We start from the raw sequence: 18,412 nt of genomic DNA on the forward strand, positions 1-18,412 counted from the left end.
AAGAACATACAAACTCCACATAGGCGGGGACAGCATTTGAACCCCGGTCCTCAGAATTGTGAGGACAACGCTCAAACCAGTTGCAAAACTGTGATGCCCATCTAATCCATCCACCCATCCATCCAGCCATCTTCTACCGCTTATCTGAGTTGAGGTCGCGGGGGCACTAGCTTTATAAGGGACACCCAGACTTGCCTCTCCCCAGCCACTTTGTCACACACATCTTGAGTGTCATAGAGGTCAAAGAACACAGGTGATAGGTGAAGCGTGAAGTTTTTTTCTATCGTTAGTTGATCCGATTGATCTAAGTATGGTGGCGACACACAAGATGGCGTATTTGGAAACCTATCCATTGGCTGGCAACCAGTTCAGACTGTACTCCACCTCCTGCTTGATGATAGCTGGGATAGGTTCCAGCACTCCCGCGACCTTTGTGAGGATAAGCGGCTCTGAAAATGGATGGATGTCCATCCACCTGCTCTTGACAGTCGCCTCCAGTCAAGGGAGTAAAGGTCAGAGGGGGGGGGACTTCCGGCGCAGGGAAGCGGCCCTGACATCCAAGTATGAGAAGCGAAGTGGTTGACTCACGTGGTCCACGACGACGTTGAAGTTCGCACAGGTGACGCTCGTGAGCGAGTAATTTGACGTCACGCGCGTCCACATCACGCCGCTCTTCTGCTTCCGGGGTGACATAATTTGCTTGTGGCGTGCTAGCAGGGTACGGTGAGACTTCGGTGTAGATGCCATGCTTAAACCGTGAACATGGCCGACAATCATCTGGAATACGCCTATCTGCAGGGTCAGTCCATTGGGGAGCACCTCACCGAGGATCCCGTAAGTGTGGCTTTATTATCGGAGTGGAAAGACATGCCGCGACGTTAGCAGCGGTAGAGGAATTGCGCACACTCGAATATCATGTCGCTTTGCCGAACACGGACCGGTTTCACATGCTTGTTTTTTTACGTGCATTCTTTGAATATGTATAGATAATGTTCCAGTTATTCTTTTCCATGGGTGCGTAACACTTGATTACGGCATTTTGTCTGTAACACAAGTGGGCCGGGGAATCAGAACCGTTCTACTCAATCCCTTTGTAACGGTTTTATTTTGTGTTTTTGAATTCACCGATGTGTTTGTTCAACATGAACGAGCGCTTTTACAAGGATACAATGCACGGTAACCGTGCATTTGATGCACATCCACAATCGTATGATAACTAGGGCTGTCTGTCTTCAAGAGCTGTACGATGAATGGCTACTTGTACGTAATGGCACCCAGAGTAGAGGCTGAGCCGAGGCAGAGCAACTTGGATAAGCAACGAAACTGTTATGACAAGAATGTTTCTCAACCTTATTTAGCTAAGGCATGTTTTGCTTGTAAAAATCTCATTGGACACATAAATGTCAAAACCATACAGTACGGGTGTAATGGTTTGTTTCGACGACTTGTTTTCAATAGCTTTTTAACCCAATAGTCAAACATCTGACTGTGAAATAGATGCCCGGATATTGGACAGTGTAGGTGAAATTTTCTAAATTCCTCTTGTTTCTTCTACAAGTATTAGATTAGGTGAAATTATTGGAGGGTGGGGTGGGGAATCAACAATAAGCAAATTCATTCATTCTTTTTTCACAGTACAGCTCATGTCGCTTCACGTTGGATTATCAGAAGATTTACCTGCTACTGTTGTTTTTCAACACAGTACTGTAATATAAACTTTTTGTAATTCAGTACAAAACACATAATGTTCAGATGTTCTAGTAGTGTGTGTGTATACATGCTGTGTTATGCCCCATTCAACTAGTCACAGTGGTTATGTATCTGCTGTCAGAAGCTCGTGATGTCCAAGTTACCATCTGTCATTAGTGAAACACTACAGCGTTTGTTCCCCAAGTATGGTACAAGTACCACTAGTACTGTACTGTGTGGGCTCACTCTAGTAGCATGCAAGAATCAGACCGTTCAAGTTGCATCATGTTATGGGTCTTAAACTTAAGAACATTTTTAAAGTACAGTTGTATTTAACTTTGACATTTACATATGTGCAAATTTTTGTATATAGGAAAGATGGCTGATTGTGATAGTTTTTTTTTTTTTTTTTTGGGGGGGGGTGGGTCAGATATTTGTAAGCTATATAGGGCTGTATACAGTCATAATTTGCTTTCAATAGTCACAGAGATTGCGGACAGACTCATATCCTCATGCAATCAGTACAAATTAAATTGCGAAGTCACAATGAAGAACTAAAATTATAATCTAAAATTGTTTTACCATTTATAATCTGTGTCTAGTGGGATTGCCAGTGTCGAGTGACATATTAAAGCAGTGGTTTTCAAACTTTTTGCCCCAACCCCATTTTTTTTTTTTTTTTAAATATTCTCCAATGGTAGGGGTGCTACTACTGAAAAGAGCAAATGAATGTCCTCTAGCTTGGCTTACACAAACAGGAAATTACAAATTGTACAATAATATCTTTGTTCTCAGAGTAAAACTCATTTAGTTTTGTGAAACTATTTTGATGTGTGTATAATATATATATATATGTGTGTGTATAACCACATTTCATACACAAAGTAACTCAATGAGATTCAAATACATTAAAAAAAAACTTAAAGTACAATTAAAACAGCTTTTAGTGCAAGAAATATCCCTGAAAAGTGGAAGTACTGTAAAACACGTGGTGGCTGACTACTTTTTTGCCCCACTGTAAATTCCCAGCAATTAGCTGGCAGCCAGTTCAGAGTGAGGATAACCAGTACAGAAAATGGATGGATGGAGCTCTTTGATGCAACAATAATACAAAAAAAATAATAATAATAAATCTCGCTGATAGTGTCTATCAAAACTGATTGTCATCTTTAAGACCATAACGATACAGTTCATGTACTGGATCTCAATAATGTGCTTCTGCATATACTGTATGTTGTGTTGTGGCAGATACAGTGCATGACCCTGTAATATTTTGTGCATTCTTGTCCAGGATGTTTATGAACTTATGGTTCTCTTCATTACCTCTGTATTGTACTTTAACTGAAGTTATGCACATGTTTGTGTTTAACAGGAGCTAGCAGCCATCAAAGCCAGAGTTCAGGAGCTGGAGATGGAAGAAGAGACTGAACGAATTAAGGAAGATGGAATAGAAGAGGAGGATAGGTGTGATGGTGAAATGCAGCAGCTGCTGACCAGTAGCCCCCGGCCTGGTGAGACAACCTGTTATTTGATGCTTGGTACCAGTCAATACGGACTGTGGGAAGTGTAACATTGCATTTTAGGCTGGTTTATGCCAGTCCAGTTTTAACATTCAGTTGAGCTAGCTGTGTCGCCATGTGGCTTAACACTTGAGACAATTGATTTGCCTCATCGCTGCTCAATGAGACAGAGTAGTTTTTTGTTTTTTAGGGGCCATATCTACTTCTATGCTTCTCCACTCTTTATTTATCCCCCTGTCTTGCAGTGACCCGAATAACATTTTTTTTTTTTTCTTGTGGGGCCCAGAAATACAAGTGTAGGTGCATTCAATGGCTTATTTAACCTGATCTTGAACAGTTTATTAACCTTGAATCATACCCGCCATTTTTGTTTTGCCACAGGCCCATTCTACAACATGACACCTGAGGAAAGGATAGATGCAGACAACAGGTCCATCTATGTCGGAAATGTAAGATTTATTTTTCACGTTTATTACTTTTATCCAAATGCAAAAAAAAAACAACCTTATGACACTGAAAACTGATCATGGGAAAGCTCTGGTCAGCGATTACAAACTAAATAATCACAACACATAATTTCTCTTTCTTGAGTTATGCATGGTTATGTTCCACAAATGTTTCTTAGTGGCAAAATAGCTTCACAGTTGAGCCAGCTGCATACCGAAACAAACAAACTTGCAGTGTCGCACAGTGTCTGAGGTACTGTAATGCATTATTACTAGTTGCTGACTGTTTGCAACTACTACATTTAAGCTGGGATTCCAAATATCAAATCACATTTAATGGTGTCACAGAAGCACCAGATGTTTGCCAATTAAAATGGAGGTTATATTGTGTTCATTTTACAACAGAAAATGTTTCTTTCCAGGCTGCCACATTTTACCAATAGTCTAGAGCAGAGTTTCTCACTTTTGTCATCCTGGGACACACTATCTGAATTGTGTGAAAGTGGCAACCCACTTCCATAGAAGAATGGAGATGTTTTTTGGGCCCTGGAGTATCTGAAAATAGCCCATGAAAACATATGTACAGTGTTGTTTTTATATCTGTTTGAAGAGTTTACTGTACCTTCCGATAATGTCCACGAGGTGGACACTTTGTAGATTTGTAAACTAGTAGCTAGAGAACAAGGAAGAGATTTTCTTGTCACTTTATTTTAGTGTACGTGTCTATACTTTTTGTTGGGTGGGTACATAATAGGAATGAATACCTGTAATTTTTCACTAGCTGTCTGTGACCCACCCCAAATTGGTCCGTGAAACACTTTTAGGTTCCAACCCACTTGAAAATTACTGATCTACACTACTGTGTGTATATTTAATGACTAATAGCAATGCAACCAAAATGAAAAATCTTAGTTGAAAGTGAGGAAACAATGGCAAAATTCAAAACTTTTTTTTTTTTTTTTTTTTAAATTGGATTTTATGGCCATTACTGCACTCTAAATTAGGATTGGGCAACGTGGGGGAAAATGATCAAACCATTTTTTTTCTTGGTGTTCAATCACAATTCTTGTTGTGATTGGTGAGACTTCCCTTTCCCCAGCCACTTCATTCAGTATTTCCAGGGGTGTCCCGTTGCATTCCTGGGCCAGCCGAGGAGCTGTAATCTTCTTCAGCGTGTCTTGGGTCATTGTTGGGGCTTCTTTCCAGAACAGTCTGTCTGGAACACACCACAAGGGAGGAGTCCTGGCGGTATCCTAACCAGATGCCTGACACACTTCATTTGGCTCCTCTCAATACAGAGCAGCTCATTTCTGACCACCTCCCAGATGACTGAGCTTGCCTTTCAGCTCAGCGTCTTCTTCATAATTATAGACCAGTACATCACTGCAGCCACTGCACCAATCCTCCTGTTGACTGACATTTTCATTCTTCTCTCACTCACAAACAAGACTTTGACCTACTAGAACTCCTCCCTGACCAGGAGTGGTGATACGCCACCTATTTCTGACTGAGGACCAACATCCTTAGAATTGGAGGTACTGATTTTCATCCCAGCTGTTTCACACTCTACTGCAACCCTAACCAGTGAGAGCTGGGAAATCATGGGTTGATGAAGTCATCAGAAACACATCTGCAAAAAGCAGCAACATGATATTGTCATCATGAAACCGGGACCCCCACAACACCCAGCTGTGCCTAGAAATTCTGTCCATAAAAGTAATTAACAGAATTGGTGACAAAGGGGCATCCTCGACAAAGTAGACATTACTGGTAACCTGACTTACTCCTGATAATGCCAACCAAACCCTGAGATCGGTTCCACAGGGACCAAACTGCTCCTATCAGGGACTCTGGTATGCCATATTTGTGGATCGTCCAAGTCCACAAAACATATAGACTGGTTGGGTGAACTCCCATGCACGCTTGAAGACACACCAGAGGATGTAGAGTGAGTCTATTGTTTGACAGGCAGGATAAAAACCAAATGGTCCTCCTAAATGAGATTTCTTTAGAAGAGCCTTTAGAAACCCAGAATGAATCTCATTCACCCCTTGGGTGCTGCAACTGATCAACTTTTTGATCAACTCGGTGACCTCAACCCAGTGATAGAAGAACCGACCTCAGAGTCCCAAGACTCTTCCTCCTCATGGGAAGGCATGTCAGTGGATTTTGAGGTCTTTGAAGTATTCACCCTACCAACTAAAGTCCTGAGTTGAGGTCAGTAGTGGATTGCCCCCACAATACGGTGTTGACAGTGCAATGGTTCCCCCTTCCTGATGTTCCTTGTGGGCCAAAATTCCCTCAAAGCCACTCAAAAGTCGTTATCCTTGATCCTCACCTAAGATCTCCCACGCCAGAATTTTTGCCTGAGCGACCAGCAAAGCTTTGTTCCACTCGGCTAGCCAGTACCCTTCCTTCAGCTGCCTCTGGAGTCCCACAGTCCATGAAGGCCTGAGAGAAATCCTCCTTCACCTTGACGGCATCCCTGATTGCTGGTTTCCACCAATGGGTTCGGGTATTGCCCCACGACAGGCACTGACAACCTTATGGCCACATCTCCGGTCGGTCACCTCAACAATGACTGCACGGAACATTGTTTATTTAGATTCAATGTCACCCACCTCACCAGGGACATGGGCAAAGTTCTGTCAGAGGTAGCAATTGAAAGTCCCTCTGACAGGGGACTCTACTAGACTTTCCCAACTTCACCCTCCCCACATGCTTGGGTCAGCGAGGTCAGACCGGCATTTTCCTCAATCGGAGCAAACTTACCACATGTTTTGTTTCTTATGGACAAGACAGGTCAAGCACAGAACTCTACTCGTGTTTAGATCAGGGGGTCCAGTCCTCCCAATCACGCCCTTACAGGTCTCACTGACATTGCCCACGTGAGTGCTGAAATCCACAGAGAAACTCAGTCCTCAGCAGGGGCACTCTACGGCATCACTTTTAAGGACACAAAAAAGGGTGGGTACGCTGAACTGCTGTTTGGTTATACACAGTCATAACGTATGCTCTCACCTAAAAGCAGAGAGAGGCTAGTGTCTCTTCCACAGGAATAAACTCCAATACCCACCCCGACTTGCCATCTGTCACTGTGGACAACTCCATAGTAGAAACGGTCGACTCCTCACAAGAGGACTGGTACTGGAGCCCACGCTGTATGTGGAGGTGAGCCCAACTATATTTTAAACTTCTCAGGCGCCTTTGCTCCCAGAGAGGTGAAATTCCACATCCGTAGAGCCTTTCAGGGCTTGGACCGCTAAGGGTACTACCCAGATGACTATCCACTCTTGTCTCCTCTGAGAGTTGGTGAGCTAGCTCTTGGGAAGTTTAACCCTGTGGGTAGAGGGCTGGGCAACGGGCTGTCACCTTTTGAGTCCCATTTCCAGGTCTAGCTTGAAAGGGATGATATGGTGACCAGTGTCCGGGCATAGAAAACTGAGGTCAATGTATGTTCATCATAAGGGTCATTGGAGCCATGTTGTCTGGTCCCTCACCTTGGACATGTTTGCCATGGCTCTCCCAGGGGTATAACACCCCAGAAAATGTAGCTCCTAGGATGGTCAAACCCCTCCACCAAAATAATGTGATGATGGTGGCATTTTTTTTTTTATAAAGATGAGCATAGACAAACGTTGAAACAATATTTACTCAACAGTAAAAAAAAATAATAATAATAATAATTTTGCGGTGGGAGCACCATTTCTTGTTTTTGGCATATGCTTACGTGAATGTGCCTTCGAGTTGCCTTGTATTTCAAATTTCCATTGATGGGAGTAGTTATTTTTACCAATGTGTGGGAAGCATTGTTTTTTTTTTTTTTTTTTTTTTTGGAACAAGGTGAATATAACCCTGGCAGGTTTTAACCTTTTTAAGAGGATACGGTGTTCAAATTTCAGGTGGATTATGGAGCTACTGCAGATGAGTTGGAGATCCATTTTAATGGCTGTGGCCCTGTCAACCGTGTCACCATCCTCTGCGACAGATTCTCGGGTCATCCAAAAGGGTCAGTTTATTGTAAACCCCTGTGTTTTGGACCTCCTGTCTGACACAAACATCCTTATTTATACCTTTTTTAATGCTCTGTTTTCCAGCTTTGCTTACATTGAGTTCTCCGATCGCAACTCGGTACAGAGTGCCGTTGGCCTGCATGAGACCTTGTTCAGAGGAAGAGTTCTCAAGGTGAGACTCTCCCTCAATGCTCTAAAAGAACACAGCATGTAGTTGTAGCAGTGGTGTACTCTAGTTGACTCTTAAACAGCTAATGGCAGAAATAATTTAACAGTTTCAACAAAATGATTTGGGATAACTCTTTGTGGATTTTTTTTAAGCTTGTAGAAGTTAAATTTTAAACAAATGGTGGAAAAAGTGTGCAGTGTAATTGACCTTTCTGACCTGTCTATCACTCGTACAATAATGGCCAATCACATAGCTGCATTGTCTTAACCCTTGGCTTGACACGCACCCCTTGTCGTCATCTCCCATAAGCAATGCTGGTTATCATTTGCGTGCGCTTTGAAAAGTTAATGTTAAGAAGAAAATGGTCCTCAGATGTGCTTGGGGAACCTGCAATTCTGATGAAAGATATCCGGCTAGGTTACAAGGGGCCCGGTTGATTCATTTTCCAAAGCCTAAAACACAGTTAACCAAGTGTCTACGGTGGATAAAAGCTTTCGAAAGAGCGCACGTACAACTAAACGTGAGCAATATCAACAAACACAAGGCTGTATGTTCGAAAGTAAGTGAGGGAGAGGTATCTTCTCTGAGTTTGATTTCATTATTATCAGTGCTTTATACATTGCAGGAGAACAACCTTCACTTTGTTAGTGTGTTACTGACCTGCTGAATACAGTGTGTAATGTTTTATGCCGAAGAGTTGGATTAGTGATACGTAAATGCGCGATGTCATGCAAGAGAAACGTCTATTTGCCCATTTGTATCACATCGGACTTTTAAGACAGAGCACTGGGTTCCATTACGAGTCAATGAATACACCCACTCACTTATAAAGACTACAATATTACTCGTGATCTTTCCAAGTAAAAAGTACTCACCCTGCTTTACATGCGCAGTACGATTCCCCTATTTTATCCTGTTGGATTTCAATATGAAGTTTGACACCTCAAACTTTTTTGCATCGATCTCCAACTTTTCGCTATAACACTGACATTGGGTCCTGCTCCGTCCAAAATCTTAATTCCGTGTACATATCCTCGCGTGAAATAGTTGACCTTGCTGGAGTACCCTCTTGGACAAGTCTGGCACATTTGGCAAAAAACATACCGCAATGTTACCAGGAATACGTGATAGAAAATCCACTTGAAACCTGTTCTGTTCAGTCGCCATTTTGAAGATTGTGGCTAAGCTAAGGGGGGGTGGAGCTGAAGATCGCCAGTCGGAAAGGTCCATTCAAAATGATGGCATTTTTCATCCTTATACCAACCTGACTTTCACTCGCAGCTGAAGTCAGAGTACATCAAAGTTACTATTTTTAAACAAAAACAAATTACAAAGTTTGGGATACTTGGCTTTCAGGTGAACTTTTATTGTGAACCTAAAATGCTCAATTTATAACCTTTGCAGTTGAATTTAATCTTTGAATACAAATGTGTTTAATATAGTACTGCTTTGAACATAGTGCTGTTCTTTAACAAGGAGTTAAATGATAAAATTCACAATTTTTTCTTCATCAATAATGTGCCCAGTAAATTCCCAAGGATGTTTACTTCTGACATTCTCAGGTTAGTGGATACTTCCCTCTGAATATCATGTTTGAAGTCTGGTAATAATAAGGTACTGTACAAGTATGGTTCACTGTCTTCTTAGTCAAAATGTGAACAGAATGGTCAAGACAACTTTTTAAGTACCAATTCTAATTGAACCAGAAAATGTGTTGGTTAATAGCAAGTTGTGCGGAAAGTACTGGTGAGTAGTGCATGTTCTAAATTGAGTGTAAATATTTCCACTTACATTTTGTAGGAGCAATGAGCAGTGGAATTTGTACTTTGGGATGCAGGTAAACATTTTAACAATGCAGTGATAAATGGAGGGAACATAAAGGTGCATCTCAAACTTTATTTTTCAAGGGGTAAAGAATATTTTGACATAGTGTGACAAGAGTCAAACAAAAGAACTTATATGGCACCATTTATGATAAAACTCTTCACAGTAGCACTGATCTTAGTGCTAAATGTTGTGAGAAATATCAGGCTGGTCTATCAACTTTTTGCCATGACAGTTGTCCTTATTAAAACCATGTGTAGCTTCTGACAATTATCGCTGTTGGTTTCTGTCTTGTTGAGGGGAAAGGAAATTTTAATTATTGGGGCTGAAGACTTGTTTTGCTTCCCCTCCCAAAAAAAAAAAATCAGGTGTTGCCCAAAAGGACCAACATGCCCGGCATCAGCACCACTGACAGGGGAGGCCACCGAGGTGGCCACTCAAGAGGCCGAGGGCGAGGCTTCCAGCCCCCCAGGGGCCAGCCTGGCACTCGAGGCAGGTTTCGCTACCAGTCCACTAGACCACAACACCAGAACCTCCACCCATATTATGGAGGCCCACCGTTAGGGAAGAGACAGTGGGGCCACCTGGATTATCACGAACAGACATCCAAACGCTACCCTTGTCTTCTCCTCATCACCCCACCTTCAGAAGAGATGGGAGCCGCAACCAGCGGACAACACTACCCCCAACAGCGCTAGTGACCCCTTTCCTCTGCTTGTGTACAAAGTAGGTGTATGAACTGATTTGAAACGAAATTGGCTTCACTGCTTTGCATCAGTTCTTTATCATTTTAAGCTTGTGTAAATGCATGATCGGATGGGTGACTATCCTGTATTCATGCCAATGCGTCCTACCATTTTTACAAACTAATGGAAGTATTTTGTTTGTGTTCACTTGTATAAATCCTTTCTTTTTAACTTATACACCCCTTTTGCTTTATGTGAACAAATAAAGATAATTGTGATGCTTCATTTGTACTGAAATTATGCATGTACTCTATGTACACAGATTAGTAAAGAAGGGCAATGTACATGGGAGGCCGTACATGACATCAAGCCATCATTCCAGAGACTATTTCATCAAAGGCCCTGAAAGAAGGAAAAATTACTACACTGTTAACATAAACAAATGACTTAATCCACAAATGCTTAAGTATGAACTTACTTTGATTGAATAGGGTTTCCTGGCGTATGGAATGGGTTACACATTACATCAGTGAAGGAGTTGTGCAGTTTTCTGAACATCTGTATAAAAAAAAAAAAAAAAAAGTCATGTTTGGAAATAAAGGTATTGTTACCGAATGAGGAACATGGGGGGCGGGGGGGAATCTGAATTCTTAAATTATTCAACTTACACTTCTTATTTCGTTGTCTCTCAATGATGTGTTAGATGAGTCAACCACAATGACAAATTTAACCTTTGAGTTTGTTACATACCCATATCTGGTGAATAGTCAAGGGTTTACATTCAGGATTCGTACTCCACCGACAAACCATGACCCTGCACTCGATTCATTCAATACAATAAAGCGCCAGTATAACAGCTGTGTAATAAGGGCTGCCTTTCCACATATAACCCTTTTCATTGGCACTATCAGTGAATGTTATTTTAGTCTGTTCGTCACTGTGTTCAACTGGTAAGCTCATTCACCTCAGTTCTGAGGACCTGGGTTGAAATGCCCCCTCTTTGCAGGTTCTCCCTGTGCCTGCACGGATTTTGTCCAGGTACTCCTGTTTTTGCCCAAAACATGCATGGGTTAATTCTGGACTCCAAATTGCACGTAGGTATGAATGTGAGTGGTTTACATGTGCCCTGCGATTGGCTGGCAACTGCTTGTAGGTGTAGGGATAGTCTCCAGCATACCTGCACCCCTCATGAGGATAAGCAGTGTAGAAAATGGTTATACTTGCCTATGATGCCCTGCATCATTTTGAAGTTTCACGTTTTAGTCACCTTATCAACGTGGTTGGATTAATATTTTCATGACGGTGGCAATGAACATTAGTATTGCGTTTGCAATGGTGAAATCCGAGATACAACTTGTATTAAATAGCTTGGAGATGGTGAATGTGTAGACAGTATATTTATGCTTGATAATTCATTTCAAAACAAAACATCTATGCGTTTCTTGAGCAAAAAGGATACACTTTGTAGTCTTCGGTGGGATAGAGTAGACCCAGATAGAGCTCTCTCTGCTCCCCCAATGACTTGCCCGCAGCAGAAATCTTTTCCTCCACCACATCCAGAGAGGTGTGCACGGTGTAGTGAAATTTGAGCTCATTTTGAGTAGGAACGGTTCGGATATACAGCGGGTAGTTCTGAGCGAGAACAAAACAATCATGGAACTGTCATCATGTAAAAAAACAAGAAAATATTTCCAGCCAAAGGAAAGCGATTTACATTGAATGCTACTCTACTATACCACATGATTTTAACATCCCATCTGTGGTCTCCATAAACAACATAGTTTTGAGATTATAAGGACTACAAAACAAATACTGATCTTTTAAGGCCAGAAGAAGAGATATTACCTCTTTTGCTACAACGGCAATACACACCGCCATTTTAGTTGGACCGGCAGGGAGATCATGTGACAACGAGGCGTTCGGGTACTGTAGGAAACGTGATAATTATACATTTTTTTTTGCATTAAGCGTGCTAGTCATAGATTTAAAGCAATAATGCTATTTAAATTATTGTCAAACAGTAGATACACTTTATAAATTTTATTTGTGACAGTACATTTGATTAAATACCAACAACTGAGGGAAAAATGTATATCAGCATGTTCTCTATACGTTTTGTAGATATTAAAAATATTCCACTTTAAAGACAGTGACTACGTTTTATGAATACTGTAATTCTAAACTGCATGAAAATGACTCAACGACCGCGTTAGAGCTTTTGTTGAATGTGTATGCGCAAAATTTACGCACATGAGCTGCTTGAAGGGAACCAAAAGCCACTTCCTGGTCGGCATTGCAGTGTTTGGGATGTTTGCTCCAACTTTCACTTTGTTTTGTGTCATAATATGCGTTTCCTGGACAGAAAAGCAAGCAGCTGCGTCTCCTCCAAATGTTATCATTATGCTTATGGATGACGTGAGTTTTAGTTTTTCTTCTTGCGTTAGTCCACTCTACATTGTGGATGTTATTTTGGCATCATTTTACTGTGAGTGAGTCAATTACAACACGTGACAAATATTAGTGTTCTTTTTTTTTAACGGCTCTGGTACGTACAGGAGCCGAAATAAATATTTAACGTGTCATTGTTTTCCCATCCATCCATCCATCCATCCATCCATTTTATTTCACGCTTATCCTCACGAGGGTCGCGGGGAGTGGTGCAGCCTATCCCAGCTGTCAACTGGCAGGAGCAGGGTACACCCTGAACTGGTTGCCAGCCAATCACAGGGCACATCGAGACAAACAGCTGCACTCACAATCACACCTAGGGGCAATTTAGAGTGTCCAATTAATGTTGCATGTTTTTGGGATATGGGAGGAAACCGGAGTTCCTGGAGAAAACCCACGCAGGCACGGGGAGAACATGCAAACTCCACACAGGCGAGGCCGGGATTGAACCCGGGACCTCAGAATTGTGAGGCAAATGCTTTACCTGCTGATGCACAGTGCCGCCTCATTGTTTTCCCATTAAATATATTTCCAAAGTTGCGATTGGCATGAAAATTAAACCAGTAACAACCCAAGTAACCTACACAAACAAAGAATGAAGAATAAATAACATAAAACATTAAGTGTGTGAAACAATGTGACATGACACAGGGGAATGTATTGAGCACGCCAACTGGTTTTTAATACTTTGTACAAAAGCCTTTGTAATTACATCTACTGTATGGAGAAACTAGTCGCATCTGTTGCTCTGGAGTGTTGGCTTGCTTTTGGGCCACTCCAGTCTTCAAGTCGTGAAAGTTTGAGTTTCATTCCGTATTTTTTCATTTGGATTCATGTTAGGTGATTGGCTGGACCATTCTAGGGGCAGTATTTATTTATTTTTTTCTTTGAAACCAATTTAGAGTTTCCTTGGCAGTATTTTTTTGGGGGGTCTTACCCTTTTCAAATCTCCACCCTCATTTCATTTTCATCATCCTAGTAGATGACAGGAGATTTTTCTCAAGAATGTCTTGGTATCTTTACCCATCCGTCCTTCCTTCAATAATGTGAAGTTTATCTGTACCATTTTCTGAAAAAGAGCCCCATCATGTTCTCACTCATGTTCCCACCTCTGAACTTCACAATTTGTTTGGTGTTTTAAGGATGATTTGCTGTGCAATTTGTCCCGGAATCATGGTGTGCATTATGGCATCAAAAGTTTTACTTTCATCAGACAAGACTATTTTCTCCCAGTATTTAGCTGGCTTGTCTAAGTGTTGTTCAGGAAACTTTAAAAGATCTTTGAAATGGTATTTTGTCATCGTTGGGGTCTTGCTTAGTGAGTGTGGATACATGCTATGGCGGTTGAGTCCATTAGTCACTGTTTTCCTTGTGACAACAGTACCTGCTACTTCCAGGTCTTTTTGAAGCTCTCCACAGTTGGTCATTGGCTGTAAGACAACTCCTCTAATTATTCTTTGCACTCTTGTGTTAGAGGAGCACCTATTCCGGGGAAATTTATAGTTGTAATGATTGGCTTTCCATTTATGTATTATTGTCCCAACCGTTCTCACTGTAACATTCAGAAGCTTAGATATGCGCCTGTACCAATGCCATCATTATTTTTTTGCAACAATTAGTTAGTGATGGTCTTCAGACAGCTCTCTCTTTGTCATCATGAGATGTGTCTTGACTCACACCTTGGTAATGAGATCTTTTTGCAGGCCATCATTTAAGAATGAACTCGCTTTTATTCACTTGCACTGACAAGGGGCTGGAATGCTGTTTGATTATTGCTTGATTTTAGGTGTTGTCGTGACTTTCTATACCTTTTTGCACCTCCCTTTCTTCATGTGTTTTAATATTTGTCCCCGGTGTCATTTCAAATTTTTACAAGCATCTTCATTTGTGATTGTATTTGTTCAACAATCTGAATATATGTGGATTACTTGGGTTGTTCCCAGCATAGGGTGAATTTTTTCAGGTCAGTAGCACCTTTGGAAGTATACTTTGTGAGATAAATTGTCACATGTAAAATACCCTTTTCAGCCACTCTATGTGTTTGCTATAAAGTTATGCATTTGTCAACTATGTCCTGATAAATTCTCTTTCTGCAAATCAGATGGGTTGGGGAGATTTAGGGGTTTTGGGCCAGCCCTCCAGAGAGACCCCTAATCTGGATACTATGGCTGCACAGGGCATGCTTCTCCCAAATTTCTACACTGCCAACCCTTTATGTTCGCCATGTGAGTGAATAGACTTACTATCCTTTCTTTAATCCTTTCTCCTCATCTTGAAAATATCACCAAAAAAAAAATGTTGTCCCGTTTTACACAGCCAGAGCTGCGCTTCTCACCGGGAGGCTACCTGTCCGAAATGGTTTCTACACCACTAATGGCCATGCCAGAAATGGTGAAAATCCACAAAAACATCTTCACTGCAGCCAAATAAGCAGCTGGAAAACATTTCAAGCCATCATGTTCATCTCCTGTCTGCTAATGTCAGTTTGCTCCGTAGCCATATAAACTAAGTACTTCTACCTCTTTTATAGCATACACACCACAGGAGATTGTAGGAGGAATCTCCCGGGATGAGATCCTGTTACCACAGATGCTGAAAAAGAAAGGCTACGTCAGCAAGATAGTTGGGAAATGGTAAGTGCCTTTTGATTTCTCTCAGGTGCTTTCAAAATGCTGTGTGAATTTTGAGATTGTTTACCACCATGCATCACCACAGAGGCAAACCACCCAGGCCCAGCTCAATTCAACAAGTAAGTAATCAAGTCTCCCATAAGCATCTGGGGCACAATTCCCAATTTTGACATTCTTGGTCATAATGCCAACATTTATATTTATCATCATAAGAACACCACATCTGCAGTGAAGCACAGTGGAGGCATTATCATGCTTTGCAGTTGTTTTTCTTCAACTGGAAGGGACTCTTCTGTTAAGACGGAGGCAAAAATGAACAGTTCCAAAAGCCAGTAAATGTTGGCGCTAAACATTCAGGGGGTTGATGGCAAGCTGAAGTCGAAGAGGAATTTTAGTTTTGAGTACTGTAATGACTCAAAGCATACAGGATCATTTAAAGTTGTATTTGGAATGACCTAACGAGAGCCCAGACCTAAATCCTTTAGAAAATCTGTGTAGTGGCCTGAAGAGGGTTGTGCTCACCAAATGCCCTCTTAATCTTTTAAGTGTTTTGTACAGAAGAGTGGAAAATTAAGTCAAGATTTACAAGATGACTCATAACCAAAATGACTAAACTTTATTGAGAACTGTGTTGCCAAAGGTGCTGAAAGTACTGGGTATTTGTTTTAGGGTGTGCACGCTGATGCAACCGGTAAACATGTTTTCCCCATAAGGGGTGGGTGGCTTTTCAACTGATATTACAGGCTATAGGTCACATTCTTATTAACAATATTATTATTATTTTTACCAATTCACCTTATTTATTTTGGTAAAACCTTTTGTATTTTCTTAATGTATGTCAACAAGGTTGTTTTCTGTTTTTTTCTGAATGCACGAATTAACTTTATAACTTCTCAGATTGTTACATAAGCCACAACTTTTCCATTTGAAATATTAACACGGATTGTGAAGGGTAACATGTCAGCAGATCAAAGGCGGTCCCTCACTCAAGTGAATAGAGTCTGACTTAAAATCACTGCAATGTGGAAAATGTACACAGCATATGTGACTAAGTGGAAATGCACATGCCTAGTCAGCCACGTTGACACCACACTGTGAGAGCACTTTACTTCACGATAGGCATCTGGGCCACAGAGCGCAGTACCTCCCCCTGGAGAACGGCTTCGACGAATGGTTTGGGGCGCCCAACTGCCATTTCGGGCCATACAACAACAGCGGGCGACCCAACATCCCCGTCTACAACAACGCGGAGATGGTCGGCAGGTAGAATCGCACACGGACATTTGCGCACGGGGCCTTTGACAATAAGGCTCGATCATTTCCGCTCTTCTCCTTCTTCTGTCATGGTTGCAGTTATGTATTCCTTTTTACGCATGTTTGTTTCACGCGAAAACAGCCATGCGTGTGTTCAGGATTGCTGCAACTGGGAGTCAACTGTGTTTTTCGCTAAGGGTTTTAATCAGCGCAGCTTACCTGCGAGGTCGACAGACGCACCTACATGAAAAAAACGTTCAAACGGACATACACACAAGCACGCAAGCAAGCGCCCTCCAGAGACAGCAGGTTGTGTTTGTTGAGTGTGAGGACACCTGGAAGAAGTGAAGCGCATGGAAGAGAGATGGCTGTCACTGCATCTGTGCTCACAGTGCCACGCTTCAGCAATGCCTTATAGTGGTCTCTCCCGCTTGGCTCTGTGGAGACTTCCCAAACATGGCAAACCTCATCACAGTTTGCACCTGGGAAAGCTCCATCATCCCACAGTTATAACCTCCCCTCTGTTTGTTTAGTTTAGATTTGGGTTTAAATGATCAGAGTGGCAAGTAGGCAGCACTATGGTACTGTTTTTAGCTCATTTGTCTGGTTTGGGAATTGAATCTCACTCTTAGCATCCCTCTGTTTTAATGTCCCCCCCTGTTTAGTTTTCTGCGGGTACGCCTGCCTTCCTCGCACATTCCCTACACGCATGTTAGATTCATTGACGATTTTAAATCGATGATTGGGTGTGAATGTGGATGTGAATGGTTGTTTGTATATCTTCTATGAGATTGCCTGGTAACCAATTCAGGCTGGCATAGGATCATCCGTGACCCTAATGAGGACAAGTACTTCAGAAAATCAATGGATGAAGTAGTCAGTGCTTCAACGGGATGTTGGATAACTGATGGTCAAATGTTATCAATCTGTTTTGTAGATACTATGAGGAGTTTATGATTGACAGAAAGACGGGGGAGTCCAATCTCACACAGATTTTCTTGCAGGTAAGTGTCAATATTTACATTAGATGCATATTGTCCTGCAGTGGATGTCACTTCTTAAAAGAAGCACATGACATGCTGCATGCCGGAGAGGGTCATGACAAGGAAAGAAATTGTGTGGCTCTCTAAAAAAGGAGCTGAGTCTTGTTGGGGTGGTAAACTAAGATTTATCTCTTCGGGGTAATGGGGAAAATTTTAAATGTGTTGCCTAAGATGCACCACCATATCCATATTGCGAAGAAAAAAATAAAAATGAGGGGAATTCTTAAATAACACATTCATGACAAAGTGACTCACTGGTGCACATGGCTTCCACATTGCTGTATGGACCCCCTGCAATGTTTGGGAATGCTCCTGGTCTTACAAACAGACCAGGAGCACCTGTAGATGTCAGATGCTCATGCCACCCTTGCGTTTTTCCGTTGTATAGTTTAGCAGTCCTTTTGGTCTGTCTCCCTTCTGCCACCGGTCCTGGAGTAACTTGTACTGTGTCAGAAGACACAGCAAACTCTCCAGCCTGGGCATGGATGCTGTAAATGTATTGACCTAGAGCAGGGGTCAGGAACCTTTTCGACTGAGAAAGCCATAAAGGCCAAAATATTTTAAAACGTAATTTCAAAAGAGCCATGCAATATTTTAAAAACTAAGTACAGGTGGATTTGCGCATATATGTAAGACCAACACTTTTAGAGTACAATAAGTCTCGGAATTATTTTAAATAATATTGTTACG

General features: G+C 41.7%; 3 protein-coding genes across 3 annotated transcripts in view; 2 read left to right on the plus strand and 1 right to left on the minus strand.

Annotated features, from left to right (window-relative positions):
• The first annotated feature begins 615 nt into the window (after positions 1 to 615).
• Positions 616 to 10,632, plus strand: pabpn1l (PABPN1 like, cytoplasmic). Its single transcript, XM_061814977.1, has 6 exons — positions 616 to 834; positions 3,062 to 3,200; positions 3,591 to 3,658; positions 7,558 to 7,664; positions 7,753 to 7,840; positions 10,030 to 10,632. The coding sequence occupies exons 1-6, from the start codon at positions 763 to 765 to the stop codon at positions 10,357 to 10,359; spliced, it is 804 nt and encodes a 267-aa protein (XP_061670961.1). The 5' UTR covers positions 616 to 762; the 3' UTR covers positions 10,360 to 10,632.
• trappc2l (trafficking protein particle complex subunit 2L) lies at positions 10,610 to 12,273 on the minus strand. The gene is made up of 5 exons (XM_061814978.1): positions 12,193 to 12,273; positions 11,807 to 11,979; positions 11,016 to 11,103; positions 10,826 to 10,905; positions 10,610 to 10,749 (listed from the first exon to the last, which is right to left on the minus strand). Exons 1-5 carry the CDS (start codon positions 12,223 to 12,225, stop codon positions 10,713 to 10,715), a joined length of 411 nt encoding a protein of 136 aa, XP_061670962.1. The 5' UTR covers positions 12,226 to 12,273; the 3' UTR covers positions 10,610 to 10,712.
• A 309-nt stretch (positions 12,274 to 12,582) lies between these two features.
• The window catches only part of galns (galactosamine (N-acetyl)-6-sulfatase), a 35,463-nt gene continuing 29,633 nt past the window's right edge, over positions 12,583 to 18,412 (plus strand). The window contains exons 1-6 of the mRNA XM_061814976.1: positions 12,583 to 12,762; positions 14,897 to 15,020; positions 15,112 to 15,186; positions 15,326 to 15,428; positions 16,545 to 16,688; positions 17,617 to 17,683. Of these exons, the coding sequence (XP_061670960.1) occupies positions 12,598 to 12,762; positions 14,897 to 15,020; positions 15,112 to 15,186; positions 15,326 to 15,428; positions 16,545 to 16,688; positions 17,617 to 17,683 (678 nt within the window). The 5' untranslated portion in view covers positions 12,583 to 12,597. The remainder of the gene's footprint in view (positions 12,763 to 14,896; positions 15,021 to 15,111; positions 15,187 to 15,325; positions 15,429 to 16,544; positions 16,689 to 17,616; positions 17,684 to 18,412) is intronic.

This window comes from Syngnathoides biaculeatus, chromosome 3, assembly GCF_019802595.1.
Source record: "Syngnathoides biaculeatus isolate LvHL_M chromosome 3, ASM1980259v1, whole genome shotgun sequence".
NCBI classification, from domain to species: domain Eukaryota; kingdom Metazoa; phylum Chordata; class Actinopteri; order Syngnathiformes; family Syngnathidae; genus Syngnathoides; species Syngnathoides biaculeatus.

Bases quoted from the DNA above. Each gene is read 5' to 3' on its own strand.
- pabpn1l (XM_061814977.1), top strand. From the start codon at position 763: ATGGCCGACAATCATCTGGAATACGCCTATCTGCAGGGTCAGTCCATT. The intron at 3,201-3,590 runs GTGAGACAACCT...GTTTTGCCACAG, and splicing joins GACCAGTAGCCCCCGGCCTG to GCCCATTCTACAACATGACA. The intron at 7,665-7,752 runs GTCAGTTTATTG...TCTGTTTTCCAG, and splicing joins TTCTCGGGTCATCCAAAAGG to CTTTGCTTACATTGAGTTCT.
- trappc2l (XM_061814978.1), bottom strand. From the start codon at position 12,225: ATGGCGGTGTGTATTGCCGTTGTAGCAAAAGAG. The intron at 10,906-11,015 runs GTAAGTTGAATA...TTTTTTATACAG, and splicing joins GAGACAACGAAATAAGAAGT to ATGTTCAGAAAACTGCACAA. The intron at 10,750-10,825 runs GTAAGTTCATAC...TCCTTCTTTCAG, and splicing joins GGAAACCCTATTCAATCAAA to GGCCTTTGATGAAATAGTCT.